The 13,150-nt window shown below is 43.0% G+C and overlaps 1 protein-coding gene across 1 annotated transcript; it reads right to left on the bottom strand.

Moving 5' to 3' along the window:
• Window positions 1-2,780: 2,780 nt before the first annotated feature.
• On the bottom strand, window positions 2,781-11,606 carry LOC145655344 (myocardin-related transcription factor A-like; the record flags this gene model as incomplete). Its single annotated transcript, XM_081708964.1, has 13 exons — window positions 2,781-4,037; window positions 4,126-4,183; window positions 4,277-4,363; window positions 5,110-5,244; window positions 6,135-6,242; window positions 6,336-6,533; window positions 6,939-7,550; window positions 7,843-8,265; window positions 8,735-8,903; window positions 9,842-10,080; window positions 10,783-10,893; window positions 11,048-11,187; window positions 11,438-11,606. Coding segments are annotated over 13 exons (3,003 nt in total), but the record flags the coding sequence as incomplete, so codon positions are not given.
• Window positions 11,607-13,150: the final 1,544 nt, after the last annotated feature.

Raw genomic sequence — 13,150 nt, 5'->3', positions numbered from 1 at the left:
CATGTGTATGTGTATTGTACTGTAACTACTTGTATATGTAATATGTAATATATTTGTATATATTTATATGTAACTATTTGTATATGTAATATGTAAGAAGTTTCTATGTCCAATCCCAACCATTATCTTAACCCCAGTAAGTTTTACCTTTTCACTTTTGAAAAAGGAACCAAAAAGCACTTATTTTACTGGTATGAACCAAGTAGGTTATGCACCTGTTATTTTATAGTCAGTACAGCAGCCCGTGAGAAACCTTCCAAAGCAGAGCATACCTGTCTTCACAAGTTTAAACTTGTCTTGTCTGCTTGTCTGTCGTTTTCGACTGGTCCTGACGCAAAGCTGAGTTCAGTGAAGTCCACCACTGCACACCACTGCACAGCCTTCTTGTTGGAAGGCTCGTGAGAGATGATTTAGCCCAGATGAGGACTCTGATTAACAGGCTGAGGGAAGCGAGTTAGCTCGGGGAATGCAGCAGGAGTCTGGCCTGCACCTGCATACAGCCACACTTCATCATCATCATCATCATCATCATCACCACTGCCATTAGTGAGCACCAGGAGACCCTACTCACTGGAGCTGAGTTGGCATGCTGAGTTGGATACAGTAAGCATCTTGCCGTTATTTGTTGGGTAAGTGTGTCGTGTTATATGTAACTTATCTTGTTTATCTTCTTGTCGTTGTTAATTTTGAAGAAGTCTATAACTGTAATTATGCTCAAGACAGGACAGTACTGCAGGAGGGTCTCTCCTAAACCCCGATACAGTACTGCAAGAAAATCTTTCCTAAACAGTAGTACAGTACTGCAGAAGGGGCCCTCCTAAACACCAGGACAGACTATCAAGTGGGTCTCTCTTAAAATTACTGCATACAGTTTTGCTGCTGTGTCCCAGCACCAGAAAGCATTTTCAGAGAGGCCACAAGCACATGGAAGAATATTTCATCTCACCTCACCTGTCCCCCTGGATACCCTGGGTCAATATCATTTATGTGTGGAATGAAGTGAAACATCACTCATGAGCCCTGCCTGTGAAATGCACCTATCATTTGACCCTGGCTCCTGTGCGCCTATACTGCACAGTGATCTGTACTTCACAGAGAGCTGTATTACACACAGATCTGTACTGCAGAAAAGCTCAATAAACGAAATAAATCTGACTCTGGTGGCAAGAGTGACATCATTGCACTGCTCTGCTCAATCTGGATCCCCAGGATCATCCAGGCCATGTGTTATCACAGTCCCAGTGTCAGGCCCTGAGGCAGGTTCAGGCTGTAGAACTCCAGGGTGAACCGGCCCATTCTGCACTGTGTCTCTGTCAGTTGGGGTTATTAACCTACAGATGGTATCAGTCAGAGGTATTGACCAGCAAACGGTGTCAATCAGAGGTATTGACTGCAAACGCTGTCAATCAGAGGTATTTACCTGCAGACAGTGTCAGTCAGAGGTATTGACCTGCAGACAGTGTAATAGCCTATAGATGGCTTCTGCCACAGCAGATGAGAAGAAGTGCTGAGGTTCAGGAGTTATGCAACATTCTCCTGGAACTCTCAACTTCTCAGAGCGAGGTAAACTGGGTCACTGGCAAACAACTTTTATATTAGCAAATGTGAGTTATTACTTCTAGTCTTAAGGTTCTGGTGAATATGACATCATTACACTGTGATAGGAACATTGTACTCCTTTCTTTAATAATCAGTGCAGAAAAAAAAAAACACTTTTATTTTTCATTTATTTAAAGGGAAAAACAAACATTATAAATGCACAAACTTTAGGCCCTATCTGTGACACGTCCAGCCAGCCAGTGAAAGGGAAGCTGTAACAGCCAGTGATAAGGAGGCTGTAACACACTGTAACAGCCAGTGACAGGGAGGCTATAACATGTCCAGCCACCTAGTGGGAATGGGACTGCTGGCTACTGGCTTTCAGAGCCCATTCCATGAGCAAAAGTCCAGTCCGGGTTTAACCACACAGTCCAAGCCATTCTAAGTGCACATTTACACTGAGAGAGGAAGCATTACAGAATAACGATTCCCCTGTGCATGATTATATACCATATATTAACATGTATGCAAACATACAAGACAAACAGATCATACACACACACAAGGATCCTGAGTTGCATAAGCAGCAACACAGTAAATACACTGAAGTAAAAAAATGAAATAGAGAAATGTGTGAATGTGTGTGTGTGTGTGTGTGTGTGTGTGTGTGTGTGTGTGTGTGTGTGTGTGTGTGAGTGAGTGTGTGTGTGTGTGTGTGTGCCTGCTTACCAGTCATGCATATGTACCTCTTATGTAAATTCAGCCAATCTATATCTCACCAGTGGTTATAAACACACAAACGCACAGATGTAACTCAGTTCCTGGACTTGGACTGTCACATATCCAGTCTTTGCCACTTGTAATTGAGGTTGCTCTAACACAAGCTCTGGGTCTTACACACCACAGACGAGTACATGGGACTGTGTCCTTACTGTACAAGAACAGATAGTAGCTCTTCACCTGGGTGATGCATGAGCACTTTGTGCTTGGAGTTACCATGCACTGAAGTACATGTTATCAAACAGAGGGCCATGTGTGGGCTAAAGTCATCAGTGGGATACAGGATCTCTGATGTCAACGAGCCAGAGTCAGCCCATAGCTAGATACGTGCTGCCTCTGGCTCTTATAGATAGCCATTTGTTTCTCACTCAAGACAAAAGGAAAGTAAGCTGATGTTGGCCATGGTATGTTAAAACATAGGTTAGAGTTAGCTCTGGCCCTTGTGCACACACCAGTGCATGTTTTAGTGATGTCACAGCTCTAAGTGTGCTCTTCGCGTGTGGTGCCAGAGCCTAGCCACGTGGCCACGTGGCCCTGAGCCAGCACAAGAAAACTGATTCACTAGTGTTTCAATGCTGCTGTCCAGTCAGAGAATCTGTGTGTTAGTGTGTCAGAACATTCACTGTTTTAAAAATGACCTCAGTGAAACTACAGCTTCCTTAAAAATGACAATAGTACAATGACCCCTGACCCCACAGACCAGGCAGCCTGCTCAATAACAATGTGATTTAGATCTTAGAAACTGTCAGATGTTCAAATGTTAGCTAATGAGGGAGACTACATCTCTTTTGCATGTTCAGCCACCCAATACCTCCTGAATGTGGTTAGTAAACAAATCACATTATGAGGGCTAAGAGGTGTTCAAAACTGCAATCTTTTAACCAATTGGGTCTCTTGAAGCAACTGGACTGATGTGTAGTTTTATAGAGTTACTCCAAGTGAAACGACAGCAGACACTAGAAGGCTCAGTATGACAGGAAACATTCGGCTGTTTGGCAATATAGGACCACAAGGGCACTGACTACAACAGCAAATGTGTGTGTGTGTGTGTGTGTGTGTGTGTGTGTGTGTGTGTGTGTGTGTGTGTGTGTGTGTGTGTGTTTATGTGTGTGGTTAATTGCATGTGTGTGTGTGTGTTTAGTTCCTTGTGTGAGTTTCATTTGGTTATAAGCAGGAGTCCCAGTGCAGCTGAAGATCAGAACTGTCCAGAAAGTCTGTTGAAAACACACTAGTGGAAGGGTGTCCATTGAGGCCCACTACACCTGGCCCATCCCCACCTGTTCCACTCAAACCAAGATCTAGCCAATCCATGCTGTTGAGGGCGGATTCTGCCAGCTCTAGCCCCGTATGACTGGATGGCAGCCCAAGGTCATATGTGTCCATTGGTGAGGAAGGGTGGTCCAGGATACTAGGTGTGCTTAACAATTGGCTGTGGAGTTCATCAATGAGAGTGACATGACCACCAGGCTCCACCCCCAAAAGAGGTTTTCCAGTGGTGCTTTCAAGGAAGTCCTCCAGGCGCCCACTTCCAGCACTGCAGTTAAGAAGTTCTCCATGAGCAGAAGACCCATCCATTAAAGGTTCCCGAGGGGTTTCTGTGATGGAAGGAGAGGGCAGGGAAAGCTGAAGAGGGGAGGAGCTTGGTGAAAGGGGCGGAGTATGTGGGCAGAGGCAGGACAGAGCAGGATCGGGAGTCGGTCTGAAATTTTCCGAGATTTCTGCAGTGCAAACAGAGATGGCACAGAAGAATAAACAACTGTCTAATAAACAACAAACAAAAACAGATCCTTTCTGTTTTGAACTCACCACCATTCTGAACAAGGGTGTCAAATAGGTTATCCACACGCTGAGTGCGTCCGTTCTTCTGCAAACACACCCACACAAACACATGCGCTCAGTGACACAAGACTACAGCTATGTATATCAAGAAAGAAAGAGAAATGGAGCAAAGTCGCACCTTTCGGCGTGAAGTTAGGGTAGACCTTAGGTTAAAGGGGGAAGGAGAGAAAACTGTATGTTGGTCTGCACCCACACGCATCTCCTTCTGATGGGGATGATGGGCAGGGATGGAGGAGAGAGAGATGGATGGACATTCATTCATTGAGAAACAGAGAAAAGAGAAAATTAGAGAAGGAGTAGAAGGGTAGAATTTTCAAATGGCAAAATAATCCAAATGAGGGGTCATGCAGAACCCAGCCTTCTCACTCTGGATGAAAGTCTAAGGTCTCAAGGACCATAGTAGAGGGACCAAGCTAACCTGCTAGCTCTGTTAGCCATTTGGAAGACAAACATGACCGACCTGTGCTGTCTCACAGAGTCTAGGTCATCAGCTACATTTAGGCATCTTTGCTATATATAGCCTTGTTTATGATTAGCCTGAGCTCTCAAGGCTCAGCCAGACCTATCTTATTCTATCATTACAATTTTATCATCCAACCCAATTAGGCTGCTAGGCCAGCTAGTGGCCGGAAGATAGCTAAATGTAGCTGTCCCAAGCTGTGTTGGAATTATTATGGGTTTTTTTTTTTTTCAGTTTATATGTTTTAATCTACAGTATATATAATAAATCCAGGAAGTACATAGTACTATGCAATTAAGTATTTGCTCAAACAAACCTTATTTACCTGAGCTGCTTCATATAGCACATGATATATCAGCACACATAACAAACATCACAATTAACCTTTAACACACAACAAACATCACACTCAATCTTTAAAACACAGAACAAACATCACAATTAACCTTTAACACACAGAACAAATATCACAATTAACCTGTAACACTTACTCTTTGGTTTGAAGAGGAGTCCATCAGAACATTAGTGGAGACAGGATCTACCTTGGCTAAAAATGACTGTACATTGGACAGCGCATAGCGTGCTTTCATGTGATTGGGTGAGACATGTTTCTCAGGTTTTAATGCCTGTCAAGGTAAAAGAAATCCATTTCAATTAGCCATGCTAATGAGCATGCTATACTAATAGTTCTATGCTAATACATCAAAATCTGGGGCAGTGACCCCATTAGCCCCTATTGTGTTAATAGGCCATTTCAGTGAAACTTTAATTTTAGGAATATCTACAACTATGAGACACATTAGCATTTCAATTAGTGAAATTATAAGCCCTATTACTACACTCAATTGCCTATTAATTATATTTATCACAGCATAATTTATATAACTACTTTGTGCTGCAGAAGCTCAGACTAACTTTCATAGCCCTCATTAACCAGAATCTTCCCTAGATCAGTTAGCAATAGGGTAAAGAGCAGTGTGCCTACCCCAGCATAGTCCATGCTGTTTTCTACCACTTATACAACCTGGCTCTTGACAGCAATAGAATACTAATCTATACAGTAGGTGTGCCAGCAGAGCACGTGTGTGCAGGACACCATGCCCATCATTTCTATGCAGTGCTGTACATCACTGTTTGGAAATCCTGCACAAGAAGCAACCCTGCCCCATGCCCTTGTGGGTTACTCCTTACACACACACTCACACACTCTCACACACACACACGCACACACACACACACACACACACGCACACACACACGCACACACACACGCACACACACACACGCACACACACACGCACACACACACGCACACACACACGCACACACATTGAAGATGCATCGGAGGGGGAAAGTGCTTGAAAGTGCAGGGAAGTATAGTGGTTCTCCAGGTGCATGATGGGAGTACATGATGATGTAAGTGTATCTTCATTGAGCTGTTAAATACACTAAACTAAACAAGCACTGGCGTATTAGACAGCTCCATCCAGCACAACAGCAGTGACCTGTCGCTCACCTTTTTGATTGGTTGTTTACAGATTGTCAGGGGCTTTGATTTGACGTCACTGATAGGTATCTGAGATGCTGCTTGACTGGATAGCTTGGTGGGTGTGGACTCCATTCTCTGGAAATGACATTAGCGGGCATTTTATTGAATAAAGCAAAACAATGTGTGATATTTATTAATTTAGGGCATAGTACAAACTCTGCCTGGCACCTGAAGAGTGATTGGATTGGCCATGTTGGTAGGTGGGTTGTCATTGGCTTGGTTATCAGTGTTGTTATTGGTCAGCATTAGCAGGAAGTGATTGCCGTTGCTGTCCATCACTAGTGTTCGGGAGGAGTTTGATTTAAGGACATCCAATGACAACGAGGGGAGGGTTCCTGACTGCTGCTTGACAAACACTTGAGACACCTGCATGAACAATGGAAATTAAATAAATAAATAAATAAATAAATAAATAAATAAATAAATAAATAAATAGAATCCCATCAAATTCACATCCTTTCACGCTCAGTGTGTGAATAATGGTGTGAATAATTATGATAACCACATACTCCTACATATTTTATTCATATCCCTTTATTTAACCTGGGAACTACTAATGCCATTGTACTGTTTCTCTTTTTAGTGTGTGTATCACTGTTTCTTAGTTCCAGCATGCACAGTATAGCAATGCTGCCCTGCTCTGCTGAAGTGGTTTGTAGTGAGTGGAAATCAAGTGCACTAACAAGCAAGACAAATCTTAAACTGCAGTGTAGAGGGTAATCTCCACTCAGTAATCATAATGCAATCCCTAAACTTTGTGCTGAAGTATACCTGCTCGAAGGAGGACTGCTGAGAGGAGCTCTTCTGGGAGGTTTGGAGGGAGGAGCTCTGCTGGAAGGTCTGCTTGGAGGTTTGGTCGGAGGAGCTCTGCTGGAAGGTCTGCTGGGAGGAGCTCTGCTGGGAGGTCTGCGGGGAGTAAGTCTCTGGCTGTGCAGAAAACATGTGGTTCTGCAACCTGCTGTACATTTTCTTCCTCCTGTGCTGCGTTTGTCTGTGTAGGTTGAGCTGGTTCTGCAGTTGCACCTGCTCCTCCACCACGCACTGCTGTTCTGGCTCCACCTCCTCCATAGGAATGTCCTGAGGCTCCTCCTTGATGGTGATTGGTGGATGTGGTTGGCAAGCTCCACCCCCAGCCTGCTGATCCTGCAGCTGGGAACGCAGCGCCTCCACCTGCTGCTGCTTCTCCTGCAGCATGCGTGTCAGCTTCGCAATGCGCCGGTCTTTCTCCCGCAACATTCTGTCTTTGTCCACTCCCCCCCGAGCAAGGTGGAAGGGGCCAGACTCAGCGAGGGGCCAGGCAGCAGGGGGTGCTGAGGGCGGGGTTGCAAAGGAAGGATCAGGAGAAGAATGCTGGAGGGAGAGCTGGGTCAAAGGAGAACTCACCTAGCAGAAAGAGGAGGGCGAGACAGCTATTAGAAAACCAGACAGGTATTAGGGGTACACATTTGTATTCACTTTCAGCAAACTGCTGTATGTTGTGCCAGTTCCATCTTAATAGGTCATGACTTTAGTCCAAGCTAAAACTAACATAAAGTAGAAATCACTGGATAAATCCTTCTAAAGAAACAAGGCATTAGTTAAGGTGTCAAAGTTAGATTGGGGAGATTAAAAAGCTTAGTTGTCTATGGTTGTAGTCACAGTGTCACTGTCTAGGGGTATGAAACACTGGACATACCATGTCTCCAAAAGCATCTCCATTACAGCTCTGGTCATCTGGGCTTATCCCAGCCAATGAGTGCTCAGAGGGGGTGGGAGATCCAGGAGATGAGGGACTAGAACCGCTAAAATGAGACTGAGTTGCAGGCTGAGCTCCACCCCCTCCCAGACTGGCAACCAATGGTAAAGCTGCCACAACCATGCCAGAGTTTCCTGACTGGTTGAAGACAGTGGTGGAGGCTAGGGATTGGGTAGGTTGCTGTGATGTTGACTGGGATGTGCTGGTATTAGAGTCAGCTGGCACACTAGTGCTCCCTGTGGTACTGAATGGTGCATTGCCACCATTTTGTTCTTGGAAGTTTTTCAGGCGCTCTATAAGGTCGTTTTTGGTCCCTGAGACAGTGAGGCCACGTAGTTTGAGTTCATGCTTCAGCTCTGCCACCTACAGGCCAAAGAGAGACACACACAGTGGCTCACAATGGTTTATGGGTAGTTATAACTAACAATGTTAATCAAGTCTAATACTAATACTAATCCAGTGTAACAGTAGTCTATGTTAACCTAGTATAATACTACTACTAATCTAGTGTAATAATAGTCTGTTTTGATTTAGTGTAATACTAGTATAATGACATAATATTGCCGTTGTTGGATTAAAAACATAAATAAAATGCATTATTATTATCATCATTATAATTATTGTTGTTGCTGTTGTTGTTGGGTTTTTTTTGTGTTCCTTTACCCTTATTAAAATTGCAATTGTAATTTAGTGAATCAGTTGTTTAATTGGTTTAATTCTATTGACAAAGACCTCTTAAAAACTGAATTGCACCTTAAAAGCTACATTGCATAAATGCACCTGCAGTGTGTTTTGACTCATGCATGATTTATTTAAAGGGTGCCTGACTAACCTTTAGTTCATCCAGGTTAGAGGGCACTGGTGGTAGATTAGCGTCAAGTGCTACTGCAATGGGGTGGCGACTTGGGCCATTCATATTGGTGGATGTTGGTTGAGAGGGTGGTGTGGACCTCACTGAAGTCATGCCATTGGTTGAAGGTGCTTGCTGGTCTGCTGGAGGCCTGAGTGAATACATTTTATTATTAAAAAAACCCCAATATTCAAACGAAACAGTAGTAATACAGTAGTTACATAACTGAAGCAGAACATGTGTACAAAGGTACAAACAAATATGCATTGCAGACTGCTTAATTTTAATTTCAATCAATAACAAAAATAATTCACAAGGAAAACTGAATCTCTTCAGGTTATCTGGCACAGTTTATTTCACATGGCCTGGAGAAAGTCCGCTGTTCATACAAAGCCAAGTGCCCAGAAATAGGGGTCATGCGATAAAGGATGCTCAGTGCCGCTGTGTCCTCAGCACTGCAGTGGGGCTGGCGGCATGTGGGGCTGGCACATTCAGCTGGCTTCACATAGCTAAACGCATGCCTTAAGGGGTGTGTAAAGATGCTTGGGACTCTGGAAACCCCAGGTCAGGACTAGGCTGTGAAATGGTAGCCTGGCCACTATCTGGGCACCAAGTTGTTTCCAGCAGGGAGATACTGCACGAAAGCATCTTAGGCTATCTGGTGACATGTATTTGTACTCTGGCCACTGTGAGGAGAAGGTTATTATTATTATTATTATTATTATTATTATTATTATTATTATTATTATTATTATTATTATGCAGGATTATTTGGCCAGCGTTAGGAGAAGGCAGGGTAATTAGTACTAAAGTAGCTTTGTATTTCATTTGTAACTTTTTGTCAGTTTTGGCCCCAGATGTTCTTGGAAATGCATAAATAATAAACAGAGTTTGTGAAGCCAACAATAATACCCTGTTCTATCTGGTTAGTGGGATAATACAGTGTTGTGCATGGAGCCCTAAATGGATGGAGCTGTGATATACAGTGTTACCCACTGCTCTGCCTGGATTGGGCTATGATATGCAGTGTTACCCACTGCTCTGCCTGGGTGGAGCTGGGAGGATATACAGTGTTACCCACTGCCATACCTGGGTGGAGCTGGGAGGATGGCTTGGTAGTTGCAGTGCTGTTGCTGCTGGCTGATGATCTGCAGCTGTAAGAAGAGCTGCTGCTGGTGGAGCAGTTTGGAATAGGTGGAGTCCAACATGGTTGGAGGTTCTTTCCCCACTTTCTGGTCAGGAGGGATGTACTGGTGGTACTTCAGCTTTCTCACCTTGGGCTTGCTGTCTCTCTGTTTCTTACTTCGCTCAGGAGCTGCCTTACCACCCTGAAAGAGAGAGAGAGAGAGAGAGAGAGAGAGAGAGAGAGAGAGGGAGAGAGAGAGAGAGAGAAAGAGAAGGACAGTAAAGGAGAGTCAGGGTAAGGAAGAAAGACAAAAAGAAAGAAAAGGTGAGAGAGTGAAAGAGAGGCAGAATGAGAGAGAGAGAGAGAGTGTGTGTGTGTGTGAGAGAGAGAAAGAGTGAGTGAGAGAGAGAGAGAGAGATAGATAGATAGAGAGAGAGAGAGAGAGAGAGAGAGAGAGAGAGAGAGAGAGAGAGAGAGAGAACCAGGTTAAGGCAGAAAAAAAGATTCACAGAGTGAATGAGTGACAGAGAAGATATCAAACAACAGTGAGCAGGGAGTGTTCAATCTATACTCTCACTGTGTGAATCATATGTATAAGGGACCTTTTCTGATACCTCTGATTTTCTTTCCTGTATAAATTAAAAGTTGGTTTTCATACATTTGAAAGCCAATCTGGAAATAAAATCCAGACACCTTTGGCTCTGGTGACAATGAAGACCTTAAAAGCTGTGAACAACATTTTTAAATGAGAAGTTGAAGAGACCATTTTGCAACATAGGGCAGTTATAACTCAATGGTTAAGGTATTCAACTAGTAATCAGAAGGTTGCCTGCCAATTTGCCACTGTTGGGCCCCTGAGCAAGTCACTTTGGATAAAAGTTTTAGCTAAATGCCAACAAATCACCTTAACTTGTCCAGATGTGTGCCTTTGGGGTGCTGCCGTCCCATTGATCAGATTCTGCCCAGGGGCAGGAGCAGTGGTCACAGGTAAAGGAGGGGGTGGGGGAGGAGAAACCTGGGAAAGGACCAGCAAAGAGAAGAAAGATAGGGGAACACTCAATATATCTGTGTAGTTTGCAGTATTGCAGAGTAAATATGTATGTGTGCATTTATGTGAGTGCGTATGTGTATGCATGCACATGTGAACATGTATATGTGTCTGTGTGTACCTCTGCAGGTGAGGAGGTGCTAGGCAGTGAATCAGATGATGAAGTTGGCAGGGTGATGCCAAGAGGAGAGTGATGACTGATGGAGTGATCAGGAGAAAAAGCATCACTGCTCTCGTCATCACAGGAAGTGTTTGCTTCTTCTGAGTGACACAGTGAGAAAGCAAGAGAGAGTCAGACACAGAGAGACAGAGAGCTACAGAGATTAAACAGATGATTAAGTGCTATTAGGATTATCTGATTGCATGCAGTGAGGGTTCGAAGTCAATATGCTTACTTGTTTTAGGTAGTGTTAATGATATGTTGATTTTACTCCTAAATGTTTGTGTGTATGTGTGTGCATATTTATGTGTGTGTGAAAGTGTGTGTGTGAGTGTGTATGTGTGTATATACCTATCATAGCCTGTGTGAGGCTGCAGTTGACTGAGAGGATGTTTTTCTGGATAAGTTCCATGGGCCCAGGCCGCTGGGCCAGTTTATCGTTCAGGTCGTCAGCCAGGCGAGCTCTCTTCAACAACAGCTGCTTTGCCTGCAGAGAGGGCTCTGCTGATGTCTCTGCACACACACATGCACACCACACACACCATTACCAAAGACTCTTAGAATAATCAGTAAGGTCCTGGAAATCAGTGATGCCATTTTGTAACTGGTTGCCCAGCTGGCATTTGACCAACCTTCAACATTGAAATGTGGTTGAAATAATGTCGGTTGTTGTTTCAACATTGAAAAAAAATGTTTAATGTAAATCATTGTGAAAAGGGTACAACAAATTACTTATAAATCAACATTGGAATTTCAACAATGAATCAACATTGAATCAACAGAATTTTGAAGTGGTCATGATCAAACTTAAAAATGCTGAATCAACACTGAATCAACATCAGCATTTATAATATTTTGATCATGACCACTTCAAAAGTCAAAAATCGATATCTCACGGAAAAAAAACAAACAAAGCTAACATTATTTTATATACCCCAGAGGTAAGGTAGTTAACGGCTCTGCGTGTGAGTACTACACAGGAGTTTATTCGCGCGCGTTTATAACTCTACGTAACACCTTCACGCCATTTTGTCAACAGAGAACAAAGAGGAAAAAGACAGGGATAGAGTGCCCCAACATTTAAAGGTATGCCATATATTTGAAGGTCATAACCTTTGTTATAGAAAGTGATGTTACTAAAATGCATTCTGACAACGCTTGGTTAATGCTAACGACACAGTTTGGCTAGCGTCAGCTAACTAAATTAGCTAGCGGTTGGGAAACGATGAGAAACAATGTCACCAACAACTACAAAAGTACAAGTTGACAGTGTAAGAGTTACACTGGGTGGCTAGGGGTGATTTGTGCATCTTTTTGTATGTTCTCCACATTAAAATGTGAAAGTTTGCACTACTATGAATAAATTAATCTTCTCATTCAATTAAAATAAGTATGATTTGTCTTCTATTTTTTAGAATAAGCAACAAAACGTGCAGGGAGGGAATAGATTGACTAGCTCAATAAATAGTTTGTGAATGAATTAATAATTACAGGCATTTGTAAAACAGTATTGTTATTGATCATACATTTTCTTAATGTTATTCTCCACTTTTCTGTGATCAGTACAGCTGAACAGCTTAACGTAGCTATAGACTTGAAATTTGCTCTTAGAAATACATTGGGGAATGTTGAAGTCTGCCACTTACTGAAGTCAGTATAGTAAGACACTCAAAGCACACATACACGGACCCCATCCCTCTCTTACTTCCTATTCACGCCTTAGCTTTAGCACTCACCATACAGAGATTAGCTATAACATCATGTAGTAAGACCCATAGTATTATTTACATTTCTTATTATTGGCATTTTTAATTGCCTGTCTTATTCAGTTTCTTGTTGTACTCTTCTAGTTCTCTGATATTCTAAATATTCTAAAAAGTGTTTTAATTTTGGAATCTTATACAGTGCTTTTTTTCCCTTCCATATATTTACAGCATTTAACTGATGCTTTTATCCAAAGCGACTTACAGTTATGACTGAGTAAAACTTGAGCAACTGAGGGCCTTAAGGGCCTTGCTCAGGGGCCCTTAAGTGGCAACTTGGCGGTGGAACCAGCAGCCTTCC

This window comes from Electrophorus electricus, unplaced genomic scaffold, assembly GCF_041902795.1.
Source record: "Electrophorus electricus isolate QZ-2024a unplaced genomic scaffold, ASM4190279v1 Scaffold221, whole genome shotgun sequence".
Taxonomy (NCBI): domain Eukaryota; kingdom Metazoa; phylum Chordata; class Actinopteri; order Gymnotiformes; family Gymnotidae; genus Electrophorus; species Electrophorus electricus.
This window is presented reverse-complemented; position numbering and strand designations above follow the sequence as displayed.